The sequence below is a fragment of the Sturnus vulgaris genome, chromosome 6 (genome assembly GCF_052056855.1).
Source record: "Sturnus vulgaris isolate bStuVul1 chromosome 6, bStuVul1.hap1, whole genome shotgun sequence".
NCBI classification, from domain to species: Eukaryota; Metazoa; Chordata; class Aves; order Passeriformes; family Sturnidae; genus Sturnus; species Sturnus vulgaris.
Window position 1 is genome coordinate 1,779,698 of NC_142248.1, and position 20,784 is coordinate 1,800,481.

General features: G+C 50.6%; 2 protein-coding genes across 2 annotated transcripts in view; both read right to left on the bottom strand.

Moving 5' to 3' along the window:
• The window catches only part of LSP1 (lymphocyte specific protein 1), a 48,105-nt gene extending 37,891 nt beyond the window's left edge, over nucleotides 1-10,214 (bottom strand). Inside the window, exon 1 of the mRNA XM_014892677.2 lies at nucleotides 10,046-10,214. Coding sequence (XP_014748163.1) covers nucleotides 10,046-10,125 — 80 coding nt within the window. The 5' untranslated portion in view covers nucleotides 10,126-10,214. The remainder of the gene's footprint in view (nucleotides 1-10,045) is intronic.
• Nucleotides 10,215-10,914: 700 nt separating this feature from the next.
• Nucleotides 10,915-16,641, bottom strand: TNNI2 (troponin I2, fast skeletal type). The gene is made up of 7 exons (XM_088166595.1): nucleotides 16,324-16,641; nucleotides 14,604-14,633; nucleotides 12,629-12,670; nucleotides 12,222-12,350; nucleotides 11,754-11,843; nucleotides 11,445-11,621; nucleotides 10,915-11,133 (listed from the first exon to the last, which is right to left on the bottom strand). Exons 4-7 carry the CDS (start codon nucleotides 12,342-12,344, stop codon nucleotides 11,035-11,037), a joined length of 489 nt encoding a protein of 162 aa, XP_088022721.1. The 5' UTR covers nucleotides 12,345-12,350; nucleotides 12,629-12,670; nucleotides 14,604-14,633; nucleotides 16,324-16,641; the 3' UTR covers nucleotides 10,915-11,034.
• Between the last annotated feature and the right edge of the window lie 4,143 nt (nucleotides 16,642-20,784).

Consider the following 20,784-nt stretch of genomic DNA (forward strand, 5'->3'; position numbering starts at 1 on the left):
TGACTTCACCACAGTTGGCCAGAGTTGAAATGAAGTGTGCACCTACAGGGTTTTCTTTTTGGAGAGAATCGGCCCAAACCTGCCACTGACTCCCATGGTCCGAGCCAGGCAAGGATGCAGCTTGAAGAAGCCCTGGCAGGCAGAGATGTAGCTGGCAGCCATGGGCCAGCAGCAACTGGGGGTTGTATGAGACCATTGCAAGCACTCTTCATGCAGGCAGAGATGCCAGACGATCCTCAGGGAGCTGAGGAGGGGCAAGGAGGAATGCAGCCACTGTCACCAGGAGAAGGCAGGAGCCTGCTGGAGGTAACAGGACGCTGCTGCCTAAGGGAGGCCAGAGTCTCTGTGTAAATGGGCAGAGGAAAAGCTGTTAATTCCCCCAGCAAGAGAGCCTTGGCTCCACACCGGGTTTGACTCCTGGAGGATGCCAGCATGAGCTCCTTGTCTTGAAAACACTTGGCAGACTTCCATCCCAGTTCCAGGACTGAGTGCCTCTCAGAGATGGGGCTTTCAATGAACAGGGCTGACAGAAACCATGCTTGGATGATGAAATGCAGGACTGGAGAGAGGTCACGACATTAGCTCTTACTGGTCTAAGGTGCTAAGATAATTTGGAAACACCAGAGGTGAGGCAGTGAGGAAGGGGGTGCCTTAACTGCAACGGGCAGCAGGCTGAGCTCTGTGTTGCTCCCAGGGAGAGAAATTCCTGGTACTGAACTCTGCCTGGAAAAATCTTTCATGGTGGTTGGGCCACTAGACCTCTGGGGAAAGCTTCCTGCCCTTCTGCCTGGCTTTCATCTTTGCAAAAGATATTAAATATAGAAAGAAAACTCATCTTTCCTCCAGTATCAGCAGGGTCTTGCAAGACCACAGGGACAGGAGAGCAGGAAGGAGAGATTTCTCCCCACAGCTTGCAAGAAGAGGAATGGACAGAGTCACTATCCCCATCTCTGTGGGGCAGGGAGCATTTAAACCCACTATTCAAAAGCACAAAGGACATGCCCACAGAGAAAGAGCAGTGCAGGAGAAATTCCACACCACTGCCTTAGAGGTCTCCTGCCTCTCACTGCCACGTGCATCCCTGTGAGTCATACCACGTATCCAGGAACAGTAAGGTCAGCATCAGTCCCACAGCTGCTCGGATCCTCTCACAGAAACAAATCCCCTGGTCCCACCAGGAAGTGGGTAGGAGTACAGTGGACACACGAATAAAATCAAAGAATTAATTCATCTGTTATTTTTTGGCACAGTTTAAGCTAGGAGAACTGCCATACATCTCTGCAGCAAAACACCACCCCACTAGAGGAAGTGTGGGGCACCCAGGAGCACACTGTGTAGCACTGGAGTTTCCCAAAGCTCTTCCCAGCAGCAGGGGAGGCAGAGAAGATGAGAGGCTGTGAGAGTGGGTCTGCCTCCATCACTGTGGGAAGGAGGGCTGGATTCCCAGAGAGATAGGGCTGCACCAGTTCCTGTTAATTACACAATCCTTCTGCTATGTAGCACTAGTTGCAAAATCAGTTGAAGGCTCACACATGGTCAAGGGAGAAAAAAAATTAAAAAGAAACAAAAATACCCTAGTCCTGCTAGTGAGGAAGTACAGCTCAAGCATTTCTCTCCAATACTGCTGGGATGTCAACCACTGTCAGCATAAGCCCCAAGGCACAGTCACTGCAAGGGCCAGTCTTTTACAAGTGCCACCATCTGCCAGCAGGGTTTCCAGAGGTCCATGCCTGCATGTCAGTGATGGGATCCCCCCTCAAGAAGATGTTCTCACAGGGACAGCCTCACATCTTCAGCAAGGACTAAGAGCTCTATCTCAACTGGAGACCCTGTGCCTCCACCAGCCCCTAAGACAATGGAATAGATGAGGGGAGTCTCTGGTTTTCCTTTTAAATTATGCATCTTTGCCATCCCAAACCTCTCCCCCTATCCTGACATCCCACCAGCCTCTCCTCACCAGGCACATGCATCCACCACTTTGAAATCACCCTGGCAGGCAGCAGCATTTGCCCAGCTCCCCAGGAGCTCCAGTTCAGGGAAAAGGGCACACCATTGGTACATCAGCTCCATAGATGGGGTGGTTTACTCGTTGGCCTGAGGGGTAGGGCTTGCCCACCTCACTTTCACCCTGAATTCCCACTTAACTCAATCCAGTTTACACTGCCAGCACTCACTTCCAGGCAGCCAAATACAGAGACCAAGACAGGCAAACAAGAGATAATCCTGAGGAAACAGCAGGACTAGCAGCCAAAAGCAGCACATTGTCTCCTTCCCACCAGAACAGCTCTTTACGAGCACCAGAGTGTGCTGCCAGGAGGGCAGGGCACCCCACCTCTGCAATTAGCTCAGGGTGCAGGGCATGGAGGCCAGTCCCCGTGGTACTCCCCAGCAAGCCTTCCTCTGTCCTGGCATGAGTCAGGAGAGGATATTCCCAAGCCAATGCACGAGCCCATGGGTGTTCAGGGAGGGGGTGCAGTAGGTGGGAGCTGTCTTGGCTCAGAGTTGTTGCCAGGCTGACGTGCTCAGAGGAGCACCATGAAAAACATGTATAATTGTGGGTCTAAACAGCCAACAAACACTGTGTCATACTAAGTCTGAAATATTTGGCATGGGATCAGTGATGACTTTCTTCCTCTGGTATCCAGAGAAATGAGGGGGAATCAGAAGCTGGATCTAGTAGGAGCATCCTTCTTCCTCTACCCCACCACCACCTCTCTCCCTCACACAGAATGGAAAATGGACACTCCCTGGGGAACTTAAGGGGTACAGCCATAAACCTAAGATCATTAGGCTTCATCATGAAGTTTGCTTCATTCATCAGTGAGAGGGGAAGATGCCAGTTTACCAGCCTAGTAAGAGAAGATGCTTTTGCTCCAGGGGTGATGCACGCAAGGACACAGGATGAATTTAAAAAACAGGGGAAGGAGAGAAGATTAACAGGGCAGGCCAGCACAATTAAAGGAGATCTGGGCCAAGATCTTGCACCAAGGCTGGGCAAACAGCAAGAGACCACCTGAGCCACTGCAGTGAGCCACCATCCGGGTTTCCCAGACCAGGGCCAAGGCCAAGTGACTCAGCCAAGGCCTGGAGGAGTGCAGCTGGTCCAGTGTGTCGAGCCAGCATCATTACTGATACTGTGCACTGCTATCTAGATATTGTGTTAAATCAACAAAGCCATTGGGAAAGAGACAGGAAGACAAAACAATGGCTGCAGATAAGACACTCCCATCCCACACAGGAGGGTCATTACAGGACAAGAGGAGAACTATTGGCCCCAAGGAGGCAAGCTCCATCTCTTAGGGATGCTTGTCTACCACAAGGCCAAGAAGCAGGACAAGGAACTCCAGCCAGGATGGATAAGATATAGGCAGCTGCTGCCAAGAGGTTGTCTCCCCCCAGCAGACACTGTAGGAAAAATCTGAAAAAAGCCTTTTTATAGCATCACATTGCTTCGTCACGAGTTTGTGCTCACCAAGGTTTGGAACACTGCTGAATGAATTTGAATTTTGAATGTCTATTTAAAATAAATGGAGTGGTCTTTGCTTTGACTGGATGGATTAGATGGACACTGGGCAGCTGAAGACACCTTCAGACATCTCCCATGCTGGGTATAAGAGGTGCACAACCTTCCTTCACCAGGTGGCATCTGTGTGATGTGTTTAAGCACAGCCCAAAGCTGTGCAGCACATTTTGTGGATGGGCCTGTAGGTGAGTTCCAGTGCACGAGCACAGCCCTGTGTCAAGCCATGCTGCTCAGCTGACCACACAGCTTTCAAAAAGTAAAATACAGCTTCTGCCCAATATAAACTTATTAGCTCATCTGCAGCTGGCTCCAGGCTCTGATGCAGCACCGTGTTGTGCAACACAAGCAGTTTTAGCAACCATTAATCTCTGCTTTACGCTGCAGGGCTGTGACTCCAGCTGGGGTCAGGGGAGACTAAATGGCTAAGAAGGAAGTCCCAAGCACCCTCTGACAGTTCCTGCATCCCTCACTTCAAGTTGCTCCTTGTGCTGGGGAAAGGCATCTAATATCAGCTTGCCCATATCCATCCATTCCCTTGCTAAGCTGGGCAAAAGACAGGAGCTGGTTTGAAAGGGCTCACAAAAGCATCATCATGTATTCAACAAGCTTGAAGACACATGGCTCCATCAAGGGGGAAGACAGTCATTAATGTTCCAAAGTGAGGCCCCCCAAAAAGCCAAGAGGAGCCTTTCTGCACAAAGGGCAGCTAATGCTATAGGCAGGAAGATGGCAACTGGAGTGGAGAAGCAGCAGAAGAGACAAATGCCACCCCCAGGAAGAGGTCCCACCAGAGCAGGGGTGCACAGCCTGTGTATCACAGTAGTCTGCCCTTCAAGGCAGCTCAGCTTGGGCACAGTGCTGTCAGCTCCTGTTATGGGAAGTTACATGACAACTGCAAGGAGGCACTTATTTCAAGAGGAAATTATTATTGTCATCAATTTTATTGGGAGAGAACTCTGCCCCTCCTAGATAGCTGGCAGCCGTGATTGTTTGGGGTCTGTCAATAGTTCAGAGTTTGTCAATTCTAATGACTCCAAAGCAAGCTTGCACTGGAAAGGAAACTGCTTCTGCAGCAGAAAAGCACAGGCATGCACAAGCACAGAAGAAGAGATCATATTTTCCAAGCTATCTGGCAAGGACTTGATAAAAAGCACTGCACAAACTGTCTAGTCAGCTGCAGCAAGCAACAGATACCTACAGCTGGGAGAGAGGCTTCCTTGGTAACGCAGAATGAATCCCTTACAAAAAAAAAAAAAACAAACCTGTTTTCAAAATGAACATGTAAGCAAAAGAACCAAAGGCTCCAGCTGATGCGAACTGGCAGAGCTTTCTCTGTAGCAAGCAGAGGGATGGTGCTGACATACACTGGCGAAAGCATTTGGGCCTACATGTCTGTGCAGTAGCAAGAGAAATCCAAATAAACTGAGCTCCAGCTAATCTAAGTCTTGCACTTTTTAGATCACTTGCTTGCAGATTGCCCCAAGTTTTCAGACCACTGGATGGAAGTCACCCATTAAGCCAATAGAAGCCCATTGACTGCCATTTCCATTCATTAATAAATCCAGCTGGGTTTGCTCGTGTATCTTCCTCTTTATCCATGTATTTCTTGGACACTTACCAGATGCACCAGGCTGCTGGGAACTACCACTGCTCATGTGAGACAGGCTGAACCCAAGTAGCTCCTGGGTCTGACACTCCCATGTATGACTGAAGATGGAGCTCTGCTGCCAGCCCCAGCAGCCCGTCCCAGGAGGAACTTGTTTAAAGTAGCAAATAACAGAAGATATTTTGTCCTGCCTTGCTGCAAGTTCTCCTGCAGAGGATGGGGGCTGCAGGAGTGGAGCCCCCGGAAAGTCACTGGAGACCTGCCCATGAGAGACACCTCTGAGTGCTGAAACCTGGGATTAAGATGCTTCCAAGGCTGCCTCACACATCTGGTGTGTGTTAGGACAGATGCACTGGCAGGGAAAACATACATGGGCTCCAAGTGGGGCTGATTAACCCACTCGTGACTGAGCCTCTGTGGAACATGTGGACAGGCTGAGGAGACACCTGGCCAAGCCTCAGGAGAGCTGGGCTCAAATCTCACTCGTGGCCTGTGCTTCCTGGCTGATATTGGGAAATCAGGGAGCCATTCAGGTGTCTAAACATAGGTGCCAAGTGTGGGATGCCTTGGGTTACCTAAGACAGCTGCCAAGGCCTGGCAGATGTCACACAGGTCCAATAGCAAAACACCTCTTCTAGGTACCAAGCCCACAGTGGGCAAGCTCTGCAGTCAGGGCATCTCTTCACCTTCCTAAACATCTCAACCTCAGCTGTCTGGCCTTGCAGTAGAGATAACCTGTCCTCCATCCCTGAGGCATAGCCACAGAACACCACCATGGTGACACCCTGACCTTGGCTGGGCACTGTGGGTGCTCCTCTAGTACTGATCACGCCAAATTCATGTCATGCAGGGCAGCTGCTTTCCCAGAATGTGCAGCACCTCCTAGGACATATTTTTTGACCCATACCAGATGGCCATGACCTGGGTAAAGAGGCCTGAGCCCCTATCATCCACCCCTGTGCCTTCCTTTCATTGATGTACATCCCCAAGGCTTCTCCTCATGAGAGGCTTTAGAACAGAACCACACCAGGAAGATCCATTCCCCGTGCATTTGGCTCCAAAGCACCACCTCAGTAATCCCTAAGACTCAGCCTGATAAGGAGTTTATTGGACTCATTAAGAGAGCAGGAACTGCAGCTACAGGAGGTCCAAGCTGCTGTGCAAGCTGGGGGAGCAGAGCCCTCCCTCACCTGTTCCAGGTGAGCAGACACCATCCCTCCCATGCAGGTTTGCAAAGCTGGACTGTGCCAGGAGGGCAGCGTGGGGAGGATGAAGTGAGAGCAGCAAATCCTTGTGATGTTCCCTCTGAGCCCCTGAGCACCACTGCAGGTGTGCAGTCAGTCAGTCAGAGCCAGATTACACTCTCAGGAGCCTGGTGATTATATCAACGACCCCTGTAGCCTGAGAAACAACTTCACTTGGGCCAGGATTCCCACCCCCCTCAAAGAAAAAGCTGTTCCCAACAAAAACATGGCACTGGCGAGATCTTGGAGCACCTCCTGGCCAGGTGGTCTGTTCAGATATGAGTCAGTGTCCTGACAGAGGCAGCAGCCAGGCTGGATGAGTGCCTAGCTGGGAGCAAGCACAGCTCTGAAGGGAGCACCAGGGCAGCAAGGGGTCAGCTCAGCCCCCAGGCAGACCCCACAGTTGGGCATGAGGGTCACAGGGGTGACGAATGCAAAGGGGGATGCAGGCAGAGCATCAGTCAGGGCTGGATTAGCAAGGTCGGTGAAGGTCAGAGCAGAGGGGCCCAGGATCCCCAGGGCATGCCAAGATTAAGCACTTCCCTGCTGCACAGCCAGCCCTTCCAGTTATCACAGGGTTTTCAGATTTGGGGGAAAGCCCTAAACCCTCTGAAGTAAGTTCACCTTACAAAATCCAGGGGCAAGGGATTCCCATAAGCTTCAGAGCCAGACTTCACACCAAGAGTTTTAAAAAAGCCAGCCTTCCAGCCAACAGAGAGTCTTCTGTGTTTTAAAAAGTGCAATTCAAATGAAGGCTGCTGGGCAATGCCCTGCTTTAACACACATGCCTCCAAACCCATAGCTTTACATAGCAAAATAAGCTTGGAGGCAAGGCGAGAAAAGCCAGGCTTAATTTATTTTTTTTTCCCCAAGGAGAAAAGGACAGTGAAGGCACCTGATACCTCCTATAATTAGAGACAGTTCTTTATCCCTAATGCCACTGCCAGAGCACCTATATCCAATTTGGAAACCAGAAGTATAACCCAGCTTCATTAAATAATCCATCTGGTCCTCCCCTGTTAATTTCCTTACTATTTTTCCACTTTAATGAGCCCAGCTGGGTCAAACTGTGACCAGTTACTCCTGAGCAGGGATCAGCCATCCCTCCATTCTACCCCCAAGGAATCTGGTGTACCAAGGGGTCCAAAAACTCTCCAAGTATCAGTTTTCCTAAACAACCTCCTTCCAACCATGGGTATACTTAGCAACAGCAGTCATTTCAGCAAAGACCCTTGAGACTCCTCTAAGGATCTGGAGAATTCAAGACAGCTGGGGATGGACGTGGCAAAGAAAAGCCTGGGGCTTGCTGGCACAGCAGAGTCTCTCCCCAGGCAGTGACCATACATGGGCTGCCTGCCTTCAGCTCATGGGGAGGGAAGCCCCAGGAGGACGGAGATGGGAATTTGGGAAAAGCCAATCTGCCTCCCAAGTGCAGATATCCTGCAGAGCACAGCCCAAGGGATGTGGCCATGGGTGTAGGAAGTAAGGGCAGGAGGCACCTGAAGCCTCCAGAGCTTTACAGAGAGAGCTGTGACTAACAGACCCTGTATGTACTGGGCTCCCAACCTCCCCCCATCAGGGCAGGACAGCCCAAGCAGCCACCTCTCCAGAGCTCCTCCCAGCTTCTCACTTCTTTGGGAAGGCTCACACCACAGCAGTTTCCCATACAGCAATTCCATTTTATGGAAGAGAGCATAAGACTGGTCTGGTTTAAGCAGTGTTACCCCAGCATCAGCAGGACTTTGCCAGTATGTCCCAGTTTGTATGAGGAAACAGAGTAGGCTATGTTCAAATTAATATTTCTAGGGCATTTCCTAATGTATGGTCCTATATACACTGGGCACAGTTAAATAGACAAGGTTCATTGTCTATGGAAACATAGCACCAGTATTTTTCTCCTGACATCTCCCACTGTGCACTACACCCAGGAGTCTTGGGATTTACTTTCCTGGCAGCTCCATCACAAGATTGGTTGCCCTGACATCCATCATGCTGTCCTTAAAGCCTTGTCCTGCCTCTATCCATCCGTGGGTCAGCTTGGAAAGAGCTTTTTCATCAAGGAGAGATCAGGGAGATAAGCTAGCCACAGGGTGAGAAAAGGTAGACCCAAACAGCAAGTAAACACTTCCTTCCTCCATTTTGGGAGTGGAAATCACCAGAGTCTAGCAAGCATTTAAACAGCACAAGGAAAAGCAAGAGAAATTTAGAGCTGCGCATGAAACTATTGTACAAATTGTAAGGGAAAGTAATTCCTCATATTCTTAAAACAAAGAGGAACTGATTTCTGCCTGCTATTTTTGCCATCAATTTTCATATTTCATTAAGATTCTAAAGCACAGCTAGAGAGGAAAGGATGTGCCACCCTGCTGTCAGTGTTCACACTCTTTTTAAACAAGGCTGTAAGGGTCTGTGTGCTACAGAACAGACTCCTCCAGACAGCTTTTTATTGAGCTGAAACTCCAGCAGGAAACAGAAAAGGGAACAAGCTGACCCAGCCCTGCCCCAGCAGACCAGCAGACCCCACCGGTGGCCCTGCATGCACCAAAATACCTGCACTTACTGCAGCAAGGTTTGCTTGCCTTGGGCCATGCACAGCACCTGCTCCTTGCTGCTGCAAGGTGAGCTGAGCCTGGCAGAGGCACAGCCAGGCAGGAACAATGCTGGGAATCACATCGATCCCGGTGCTGAGGAAACCCCTGTGCTCCCCCAGCAGCCAAGGCTTCCCCTTTGTTTCAGCAGCCAGTCGTGTACAGAGCCTTCCAGCACCTTTTGAAGCTTCCAGTCAAATCTTCAGCCAAGGCTAATTGCTGTCAGGTGTCAGCCGAAGCACTTACTGCAACCACTGGTGACAGGAGATGACACACCTTTCTCCTCTCATTGTCACTCAAGGGGTTCTTTTTCCTGTCAACATTAGCTGTGCTGGCTCTCAGAAGCCTTGGAGAGAAATGCTAATGCAAGCTTTGAAGCTGGAGGTGAAAAATCAGGTAGCCTCCTAAGCTCCCTGGATGCTCAGCCTGAATCCAGTCCAAATCTGAGTACTTCAGGGTGATGCACTTTGGCCGAGCTTATCTGTCTGCCTCCACCACAGACGGATGTGGTCTCTGCTACTGATCTGCCTTCTTTTAGCCCTCATGGAAAGCTGTCTGTATTCAAGTGGAGAGACCCCAAATTTAACAGTCGCTGCTGATAAAGCAGTAAAGCAGAGCAGAGGCATAGGGAGATATATAACTTTACAGCAGCCAGCCTGAAACACTGCCAGGTTAATTTAGCTGGAGATGTAGGAGATGCAGCAGGAAATCAGATGTGCCCAGCAAGGAGAGGAGGCAGCTGATCTCCACATTAGAGAGGTCTTAGAGATGGGGCTGATTTCGGCCACAGAGCAGCTCCGGGTCACCAGACCTCTCACTTGAGCTTGCCTGCTTCTGGAGCTGGGGTTCCCCACTCGATCAACCCCTTCCCAAGGGCTTTGAAGTTCAAAGGGGATGAGACCTTTAGGAAATCTAAGTCTCCTCCTAGCTGGAGAAGCTTGTCAAAAGCCTGACAGAACATCTGACCTACTCCAGCCTCATGGGTCATCATTGTTCTGATTGCACATTCTCCTTTCCCACCCTGCCTTCCCAGCTTCCCAGTATCCTGGGACTGGAAGGCAGCTGTGATGTCCCCAAGCCTCACCTCTCGTTCTCCTCAGGGGATTCATCTCCCACTTGGCTCACTCCTTCTGCACCCTCCTGGCACCCCTCCGAGTCTGACATCTTCTCCCCTGGTTGGCACGGCAGCCCCACGGACAGCTCCAGCACCGGGTGCTGCCACTGTTTCGCTTTTCCTGTGCTCAGCAGAAGTGAGCTGTGCCGGAAACTTCATGGGCTGAGGGTTTGGGGGGATGGGGGAGGGCAGAAGGAAGGTGAATTTGGGGGTTTGTTTTGTTTTGTTTTGTTTTGTTTTGTTTTGTTTTAAAAAACATTGAGACTGATTTAAGATTTTACTTGTCGGCAGCTAGAAATTTGGATGCCCTAGGCTAACCCAAAAAAAAGTGGGCAGCATAGACATCCCCCACCATGGCAGGGAGAGGAGTGACCCAATGCCTCCCCAGCTCCCCATGCCACTCTGATGACAGCCATTATCTCTAAACCACAGCACCCTACACTGTACCAGTCCCAGGGTGCTGCCTCAGGTGCTGCCAAGGTTGTCCTGACTTTGCACCTCTCAAATCCCACTGGAGCCAAAGGGTCTGTTTCTGCCCCGGCATCTGCTGATGCCATCATGCCATCATGGGTTGAGGTTCTGCAACACCTCCTGGGGCTCGGATTGTTATCTCTTTGTCTCTTCACCACTGGGGAAAGGCATGAGCATCTGCAGCTTTGGACAGGGACCAACAGCAGACAGATGCACCATGTCCTCAGCACAGCCCCTGCCAAAGCCTCCCCATCCCCACCAGGACTGCCACAGTGAGGCAGTCCCTGCTGGCACCATGGCACGAGTCAGGGTCTGGCCACCCAGGCAGGCAACACCCACCTCTCCCACCAAAGCTTTATTTACATCACTGCTGCCATGATGCAGCTCTTGGCAAAACTAGAGAGAAATGGCACTCGGTCAGTGCCCCTGAGCCCAGCGGGGCGGCGGGGACAGCGGGGAGAGGAGGGCGGGTGTGGAGACACAGGTGCTTAGGACTCGCCAGCCTCGAACATCTTCTTTCTGCCCTCCATGCCAGACTTCTCCTCAATGTTCTTCCTCCAGTCACCAACATCACGGAGATCCTTCTCCTGGGGAGGGATGGTTTTGTTTGTGAGAATGGTGCCAGCCTAAGAACCCACCTGGCCCAGGCCCCACACTAGCCCACCCATGGAAACCCTCATGTCACCAAGAGGAACCCAGTTCCCCCCATGCTACACATCTTTTTGAACTGCACCCTCCTGTTTCAACATCATGGGTGCCAGAGCAGGAAATACTGAGCAGGAAGAAGAACATTATTGAGAAAGAGTCATTCTCAACCCTATCTATCATACAGGGAGGTGTGAGCTCTGAAGGGTGGGGGGCACTCCTGTTAGGGGAAAAAAGGAAGAGGGAAGGATACCTTCTCAGTGTCCTCCTTCTTCACTTGCTTCAGGTTGGCTCGGAGGTCCATGCAGACCTTGTGCTTGGAGCCCAGCAGGGCCCGCAGCATGGCATCAGCCGACATGCGCACCCTGCGCAGCGGCGGCCGCTTGAACTTGCCACGCAGGTCAAACAGCTTCTGGCTCAAGTCTTCCAGCTGGGGGCGAGGAAATGAGGGAGATGGAGAGACAGCAGGGCATGGGTTTCATGAGATGGACCCAAGCAGTGCAGGGAGGCATGAGGAATGGGCTGCAGACTCCCCTGAAGGACGACTCCAGGGGAAACTCACCTCCTTGGTAGTCTTCTGTAGCTTCACCTCTGTGTCATACCTCTCCTCATCCACTGACTCTATCTTGGCATGAAGTTTTTTGCACAGATCCTGGGAAGAAAGCAAAGAGGGATGTTGACTGCTAGGACTCACACTCTTCTCCTGACCACTCTGGCTCTGAAAGCCCTCAGTACAGAGGACTAGATGGGATTGAGGTGAACAAGGGCTTTTCAGCCAGCTCCTAATCTCCATGCTACTGGAAATGCTGCCTCAACACATCGTTTAAAACACATCTTCCCTGCCAGCCAGACCCCTTTTTTTTGCAGGGAGACCCCACCTGCTTCTCAAGCCAGCTGCATGTTCATCTGGCTCCAGGTAACACAGGTGAGGAGAGAGTCAAGAGAGGAAGGTCAGTCTAGATCCACCAGGCTGACTGATGGAGTCAAATGTTTTCTGCTCCAGCACTGAAAGGGTTAAAGAAGCCTGTACCTGAAGTTCCTGCATGGATCCTGGGAGTGACAGAGGAGGACAATGTTCTGCCAGGTAGTTTTGCTTTTCCACTTCTTTGGCAGCTGCTTCTTTTTCTATTTCAGTGACAGCAAGCTGGAGCATAGCACTCTGGAAGGCAGCAGGAGAAGGGTCAGTGCAGGGGGAAGCAAGGAAGGAGGATATGGGGGTCATCAGGGGAGTGGGAGAGGCAGCCTGGGGAGTTCCCATCAATACCACCATTTCCAAGCAGGGGATATGATGGAGACCCAGTAAGGAGTGCGGTGGGAGGCCCCTACATTGTGCATCGTGCCCTCTTCTAGTAGGGAGAGTGCTGGGAGCTGGCTGGCTTGGGATGGGAGGTGGGAAGGTCGGGACACACATCACACAGCCACAGCAGTGCCACCTACCTTCAGGTGCTGCCGACGGGCAGTGGCTGCCCTCCTCTTTTTCTGCAAGTGGAAGAAACAAGAGAAAAGAAGGATATCAGTGCCCATTCCCCTTTAAATTGCCCTTCCCTGTGCAGTCCCACAGTCCACCAAGGAGCTTCAGCTCTCCCAGGGAGATGGCTCCATCCTGACACACAGTTGTTACCCAAACAAGCAGCACTCAAGGAAGAGGCTCCCTGCTGAACCCAGCTTTGCCAATCTCAAGTAGCTAAAACCTAAAAAGTCCCTCAGGGAAAGATAACAAGGGTGATGAACTTGAAAATACATGTATAAAATATGGCTGCAGACTTGGCTTCTTGGAACTTTTAGCCTTTTCTCTAATTTGCTCTTCACTCAGATGTGTTTTACTTTGTGCTCAAGCTAATGACCCCATGTCCCTGGGCACTCAGGGGCTGTGGGATGTCTTTCTGAGCAGTCCAGGGCACGTGCCCTTCTGACACTCTGGTGACAAGGACAGCCAGGCAGGTGAAAACATGGAGGCTGTGCAATTTCTTGGAGCTGAAATGGCCCAGCACAAGTGATGCTGAAGCAGAGGTTCATCACAGCTGGAGGACAGACACGACCATAGGCTGCCTTTCTGTCCCTGTCATGGTGGACCAGCAGCAACAGGACTCCTATTTGTTAAAAAAAACCACAACTTCTGCATTTCAGCTGTTTCCTGAGCACTTCACCCAGAATACTGGGCCTGGCTGAGATGGGCTGAAACACATCTGATATGCTAAGGGGAGGGGAGTAGAGAGCAGTGCTTGGGTGTGGGTCTGTGCTGCATAGAGGAGGAAGTGGATAAGGATGTGCAGAGTGAAATGTGACAAAATCTGACATGTCTCGCATATGTAAATGGTGCCCAGGCCCTCCTGACAGGGCTGGAGGGCTCTGCAGAAAAAAGGCACCCAGCTCAGAGATGCAGCACACTACTAACCAGGGTAATCAGATCCCTTGAGGACTGTTAGTCCAGGGCTTATTCTCCATCTGAAAATTGGTTCCTTAGCAAAGAGTGTCCTCCCAGCTTTTTCTGGGAGTTCTGGGTTTGATGGGGAGTAGAAGAACATGTTGGATATCAGTACCATTTTGTGGCATTTCTATGTGTCCCTGACATCCTCTTTTCTCTTAGTGAGAACAAGCTGGAGCTTGTGGTGTTTCAGACATATGGGGAGATGCCAAGCAGAAATGAAGGATGGAGCAATTTGCTAAGAGGAAATGTGGAGTGACAAAGCCACAAACAATCCTCCCACACCTTCCCCTGCATTTCTCCAGATTCCCCCAGCCCCACCTGGCTCTGCCAGAAGCCAGAAAAAACTTGCTAAGAATGCAACCTCCACCCTGCTCACACTCCCCTGGATCCAGGTCTCCCTGGATTGCCTTTGAGAAGGGATTTGTCAGTGCTCAGTGGGTAGAAAATGAAGGGCTAGGTGTAGGGAAGGAGGAGAGGTTGCTAGGCCAAGGGCGGGATGGTGGATGGATGATGGAGGAGAGGCGGCTCTGGACCACTGCCCTCCCAGCACCATCTCGTGGCCAGCTGGGGAACCAGGAATGGAGGGAAAAAAAGCATCTAACTCCAAGCCAGGGGACAAAAAAACGTCTTTCAAAAGGGATTTTTCTTCTCCTTCACGTGTTTACCAGGAGGAGTCAGCAAGAAAATAACCATGAGCCGTTCTTTCCACGCACACACACCCAGAAGCTGATTTTCCTAGGGAGAAATGGCGAAGCCAGGACTGCTGCCATAAGCATTGCTAAAGGAAAAACCCCAGCAAAACACACTTACCTCTTCACTGTTCAGGAAAAGCAGATGGACAAGGAAAGGAAGGAAGAGAAAGGGGAAAGAGGAAAAAAATTTAGTTAGCATCCTAACTGGAAATAAGCAGAAGAATCTTAACAAGCATAAAATTTGGCAGTTGAACAAAAGTTTTATATTAGAGACAGAAAAACGGGAACTTACTCAGACATCTTGGTTTAGATGGTTGTGAGCCTGAAATGAAAACCAAGAAAAAAGTTTACAACTATTCATGCTTGTGGTCACTTTCTTGGGTTTAAAAACAAAGCAAGACTCCTCTAGAAAATAGAAAGAGGAACAGGTCTGTTCTTATTTCCCAACTTCACCAATTTTTCATCATATAGGGAACTAGGCTGCAGTTTGTAGATGAGAAGCAAACATCTCATCATAATAATACAAACCACAGCATCAAGGGATTTCTGGAAAAGACCAAACGGGGTTGAGCCAGAAAAAGAGAGACTTGTGACAGTGATTCCTGCATATTTGTTTCTTGTCTGACCCCCAGGAAACCATTTTATTCGATGAAGGAAGAAAAAGCAAAAACTATTTTCAGTTTACTGCTTTAATAGTTTCAGTTTACTGCTTCACTTTGCCATTCATCCTTACTTCACTTCATAAACAAGAAATATCCCAAAGCCTGCAAAGGGCTGGCAGTGACTCCAGGTGACAAGGAAGGACCTCAGAGGATGCTGCTGCCAGTGTATGCACTCATCCTATGGGACAGGGGAGCCTGTTGCAGCAACCTCAGCACAGGTGACGTAGAGCAAGTTGGAAGTTGTGGTTGAGTTGATACAGGCACCAAAAGATTCCCCAGACGATTCTTTGCATTTGCTTTAAGTGGAAATTTCACAAGTACGATGCAGCGTATTAAGGAAGTTTGCTTGGCTGTAAATGATTTCCACATAAATAGAATTTTACTTTTGTAGCAGGGCAATATCTGCTGCTTGCATGTCCTTTGCAGGGCAGAGCAGGCCCCAGAACGCAGTGCTTTGCCCGTCTTGGAGGGAGGCTCTGCCAGGAGGGGAAGTGTTAACGGGGGCTCACGCCCGAGGCAGGAGCCGGGCCAAGGAAACTTTATCCTGGAAAATGTGCGGGCCCATCACATTGCTTCGGAGAGGAGGGGAGCGGGGGGAAGTGCTTCTAAAAATGGCCAGGGAGCCGCAGAAGGAGCTGCAGCTGTCTGCCGGGCCGGCAGCCGTGCGCGGTGCCAGCCCCGTGACCCGCGGCGATGCGCGGCGCTGGCGGCCGCAGGTGGCGGGGCTGCAGCTGCGGGCCGGGCCGGCCCAGGAACGCCGGCTATTTTTACATCCCTGCCATCCCTGCCATCCCTGCCCCGCACACACGCTCCCGCTCCGGCCGCGGCGACGCCGCGGGGACAAGGGGACAACGCCGGGATGAGGCTGGGTGCCCGCGATGCGGGATTTGCATCACCTGCTCTGCGGGGAGGACACCGTCAATTTGGATGTCGGTGCCTGTCCGAGGGTGTTTTTGGGGAAGAAGGCGCTGCAAGGGCCGAGTAGGGAGCTGGAGGAAGGGGTATGAGTAGGGAGCACAGCCGGGTCACCAAGGATCCTGAATCCTATGGCCCTGGGGATGTCAGTGTTAGGCTCCACTCGCCCTCGCCACTCCAGCTGAGAGCAGAACCAGCCAAGGCAGGGGAAAGCATGAAATAAAAAAGAAAACAAGCTCACTGGAAGAGACAGAGGGAACCTTTCCAATGCACAGACCCTCTCGAACAAGCAAAAGTGTTATTAGTACCCCTGTTTCTCCCAGCAGGCCATCCCCACCTGGAATTTATCTCCTTAGCACTCAGGTAAGTAAATCTGCTCCCCCATCACTCCCGAAGAGCAAGCTGGGTCATTAGGAGATAGGCAAAAAGGCTCACCCAAGTCTGGAGAAAATCAGAGTCGTGCTGGCTGGACAGGATGGACAGACGAGCCGCAGGCAGCTGGCTGAGTAAGGAGGTATAAAAGGGCTTCTCGGGTGGCTCAGCAGAAAATCCACCTTCTCTTTAAGGGCATGGAGACCTTCTCAGACCAATGATGTGCAAGAGTCCCCTGTGCACCTCCCTTGGCTGGGGCAGGCCAGGCCAGCAGGAGAACAGGAGAGGGCAGCCCCCAGGGAAGGAGGGGTGGGGAGGAGGAGAACATCTTCTACCGTGGGATCTGGAGGAGCTGGGCAAGTGTTTTTCCTCAGAAGTGCCAAGGAGGGAGCTTTCCTCTCTCTTCTCCTGCACCAACCAGTCACAATAGATACGGCTTCAAATCTGTGGGGAGCCCAGGCTCCCTGCACACAGCCATCCATCTGCAAGGCTTCTAATTAAAATTTCCCCTTGGATACACAGAGCGGCTTGTCCAGGGACAAGGGCATGACTCAATTTGCCTTCAAGGGCTTGGGAGCAACTCTGCCCTTCAGGAAGGAAGAGAAAGAAGAGCTTGCACCCCAAATATCCACTGCTGACAGCATATGCAAGAGCAATGCCTTAATAAGCCATCTAGCACTAGCACGCTTTTTTAATCTCAATTATTTCCCTCACACAGGAAATACTTTGCAGCTCTTCCCTGTGTGAAATACTTCAACACAACTCAATTATTTTTGAAAAGCAAGCTGTAGATCTGCTGCAGGCAGCCTCAAGACTCAAATCCAGCCAGGCAGAGGCAGAGGCAGTGTAGACAGCAAGAAGGGTAATCCCCTCCGTGGGATGACCCAGACCCAAATCTCCGTGGATCTGAAGGAGAAGCAGGTGGAAAAGTGGCTGGAAATATTCCCCAGCCCTGGTCACAGCACATGTAGTGCGTGTGTGTAGGGGATCCCATGGAGACAGGGACCCAAACAGCTCCTGCTCTCCTCCCCCAGGCCAGGCGCTCCCTCCTCTTCCAGCCGGGGCTTTTTAGGCTGATTCAGACATGGCCCTGACAATATTTTCCAGGCGCCTCCCAGACATTATATAGATAGTGGCAAATCCCTTGCTGCAGGCTTCCTGTTTCACCACCCTCAGCACCAGGCAAGTAGTGCTGCAGATGCTGCTGAAGGACAAGCAAGTCCTTGCTATGGGGCTGGTGTCCTGCAGGGGTTTGCCGTGGGACCAGGTGGAGGAGGGAGAAACTCCCAGCCTGGGCAGGGCTGGGTCCACGTGGGATATGTCCCTTTGAAATGCTGCAGCTACACATTCTGGCCTCTGCTGGCCCATCAGTCCCCCAGAGAGCCACTCAGCTCTTGGTGAAGGAATCAAAACTGGGGGAGTTCTCCATTCAAAATTCCCCACAGCCAGGGAGTTTCCTTCAGCTCTGTGAGATGAAGGCATTCTGCAGTCCAGGCATGCAGCACAGCAAAAGAGATCTGCTCAGAATTTCAAGGGTGTGGTTATCACCTTGTGACAGGAAAGTGTTGGCCTGATATACTGGGAGAATGAAGTTCAAAGAAAGAAGTCTCATGAACAAAATATTGGCCAACAGAAGAGCTTTTAGGATACGGGAGGAGTGGGTGGTGAGGGGTGGCAATAGGATGAGCAGAAGGTCAAAGGCTTTCCATGGAGCTGCCTTGCACAGGGGTTAAGCTGCAGGGCAGTTCTCCCAGAAAAAAAAAAAAAAGAAGCACCAGACTTAAATGGCATGAGGAAGAAACCCAGTGAGGAGAAGGAAGAACGGAAAAGCAAATCTGTGTCAAAGTTAGAAGTCATGGTTAACATTAGGAAAGACAGAAGTTTCTAAAGGAATTATGTAAGTGTTTGAGTGATGAAAGAACAAGTTCCTTGCAGAAAAGCTCAAGGAAGGCATAAGGAAGCTCCAGGCACATCCTTCAAAGAGGTGTTTGGCTCTGAATATTAGGTATTACTGACGTGATTAGGCAGGGACCAGGAATGGATGCACTGTTCATACTTGGGTACTTTCCTGTGGAGAATCTGACCTTGTTCCTTTCCCTCATCTCCCTCCACCTGAGCTAGAGGAATGCATCATGGGCATGGCAGGGATCTGTGGGCCTGCATCAGGGATCCTGTGTTGTGGACTGCCCCTCTGCTCTCAGCCTCTTCCATCTGCCAAACATAAAGGAAAGGACTGGTGAGACCACAAAAACTCATGTCTCCAGCTGCATGAGCAAGGAGACATGCAGACCAATCTTGCTGAAGCAGTCATTGCCTCCTGCTGATGGTGCTCAGGTGAGTGACCAGGGTGTCTTGCCACATTGCAGGACTATGGACACCACATCCCCAACCTTCTCTTCAGGCACTTCACTTTTATACTCACCAACTTGGACAAGTGCCTGTAGGAACAGAACAGCTCCCAATGGACACACATAAGTACTCACACATGGCTGCTTTTGATATAAACACTGGCCTTGAAGAGAAACAATTCATTTTAATGATCCCTTCCACTCCAAAGGGACACTCTTTGGTGGGGGCTTCTGGAAGAGTGAGCTTGCAGCTCACTACAAGCTAGAGTCTGGAGGAAGGGCAGCATTTCAAAATGAAAACACAAAGGAGTGAAGAGAGGCTTCAGGGAGGGCAAAAACCAGAAAACTACTCTGGATGAAGTCCCCTGTGACCATGGTAACACATAGGTGCTTCAGTCTCCAGTGATGGAGAGTCTGTGTTCATAGCCAGGGTTAGGGTCACTCAGTTCCCAGCACAGCCCTGGGCACAAACCTCACCCTCTCAGGAGCTTTTCTCACTTCTGCCCAGGAACAGAAGCCTTTGACTCTCCTACAGTGTGGCCCTGCTTCCATATCCATATCCAGGCTGAGTTGGCAGCCCCCTGGAAAGTGAACACCTCTGACCAGGGCTGGTCTGTGCCCAGGCCTTCAGCATTTAATGTGTACAGGAGGCGATCCCTCTGGAATTTCCACCCAGCCTGCCCCTGGATAGTATTACAGAAGTGACCCAACACCTGATCACAATCCTTCATGTATATGCACATCCTCAAAGCCTGGCTAAGACCAGAGTATGACCCAGAACGTGTCTGGGGAACAAGCTGAGACCTCTGTGTGCTCAAATGAGTATGGCTGAAACATGTCTTTGCTCTCAAAAGGTCTTTCAGGCTCTCTGTGCCAAGACAAAGCAGCAGCAAGAACATGATGTTACTTAAAAAAAATAAAAGGCCATAGAGCTCAAGAAACACTAATAAATCACAAAGCTCTTCTCTCCCCAAGATCAGCAATTCCTCTACAAACCAATAGTCGTGCAAGGAGTGATTTTCCAGAACTTATCCATTCCAATCACATTGGCTTTTTGTAATGCTCTGTGATCCCAGACACCTCATTTTACAAAAAAAAAAAGCTATCAGCTGCAAAGACCTTAGCAGCCTCACCTACCTGTACACACTGAGAAAGCCTTGGGAGAAGACAGCTGCAGGGAGATGGGCCTCTGGAAGCTCTTCTGGAGGAGCTTCTCATTCAGGTTGGGCAACAGAGGGGATGAGCTGAGAGTAGGAGAAGGCTGAGCCAGGAAAACTCAACATCCAATCCCACTGAGCATCTCTCAAGAACATCCCCAGAGCCAATTAATTCACAGAGTATCTGAGACATGAATTTCCTTTTATGAAGGCAGACCTGAATTTAGCCCATGTGCAAAAGTTGGGAGTGATGTGGGATGAGTGCATCCAAAGCAGAGAAACCTTCAGCAGAGGCTTTTGTCAAATCCAGAGTGAACACCAAAGCCAAGGGTTTTAACTGGACTGTCTTAAGTGAAAACCTTAATGCCAAGATTCAGGCTTCTACGTCTAAACTGCTCTGGCTTGTGTGTAAAAGTTAAGAGGAAAATGCTCTCTATCCAGGGCAAAACCAGATGCCACCTGGGCTGGTTTCCACGTGAGACAGCCACCTCTTTCACAGGCACCGAGCTCTTCACCAGCTCTTCCAAGGGGGCAATGTTTCTTTTACTAAGTCAGCAATGACTAATTCACAACTCCAAGGGCCCATTTCCCACACAGATCTTTTCAGGCTCAGACAAGGACATCTGCAATGTCCACGTTCATGAGCAGGGTGATGGAACACTTGTTTGCAAACCCACCGTCTTCCCAGATGCTGCTCACAGAATGTAAAACACGATACAGGTTGGGCTGTTTGCAGGTCAAGGTCTCTTTTCAGCTCCGTTAAACTCCTCTTCCTCACTCTCTGCATGTTTCTGCTCAAATTGAGTGGCAATAAGTGCCTGCAGGGGTTTCATCACCTCTCTGTGAAGTCAGCAAAGCTGGTTGAGAAATTCCCATCTTGTTGACATGCAACAAGTCATCATCGATGGGTACCCATTCACCCCGAACTTCTTCAGGGAGCACATTTTGCCCAGCAGCATGAAAGCTATGAAATCCTCATGCTGCTCCTCCTTTGGTTCCATCCTACTTAGACCTGAAAT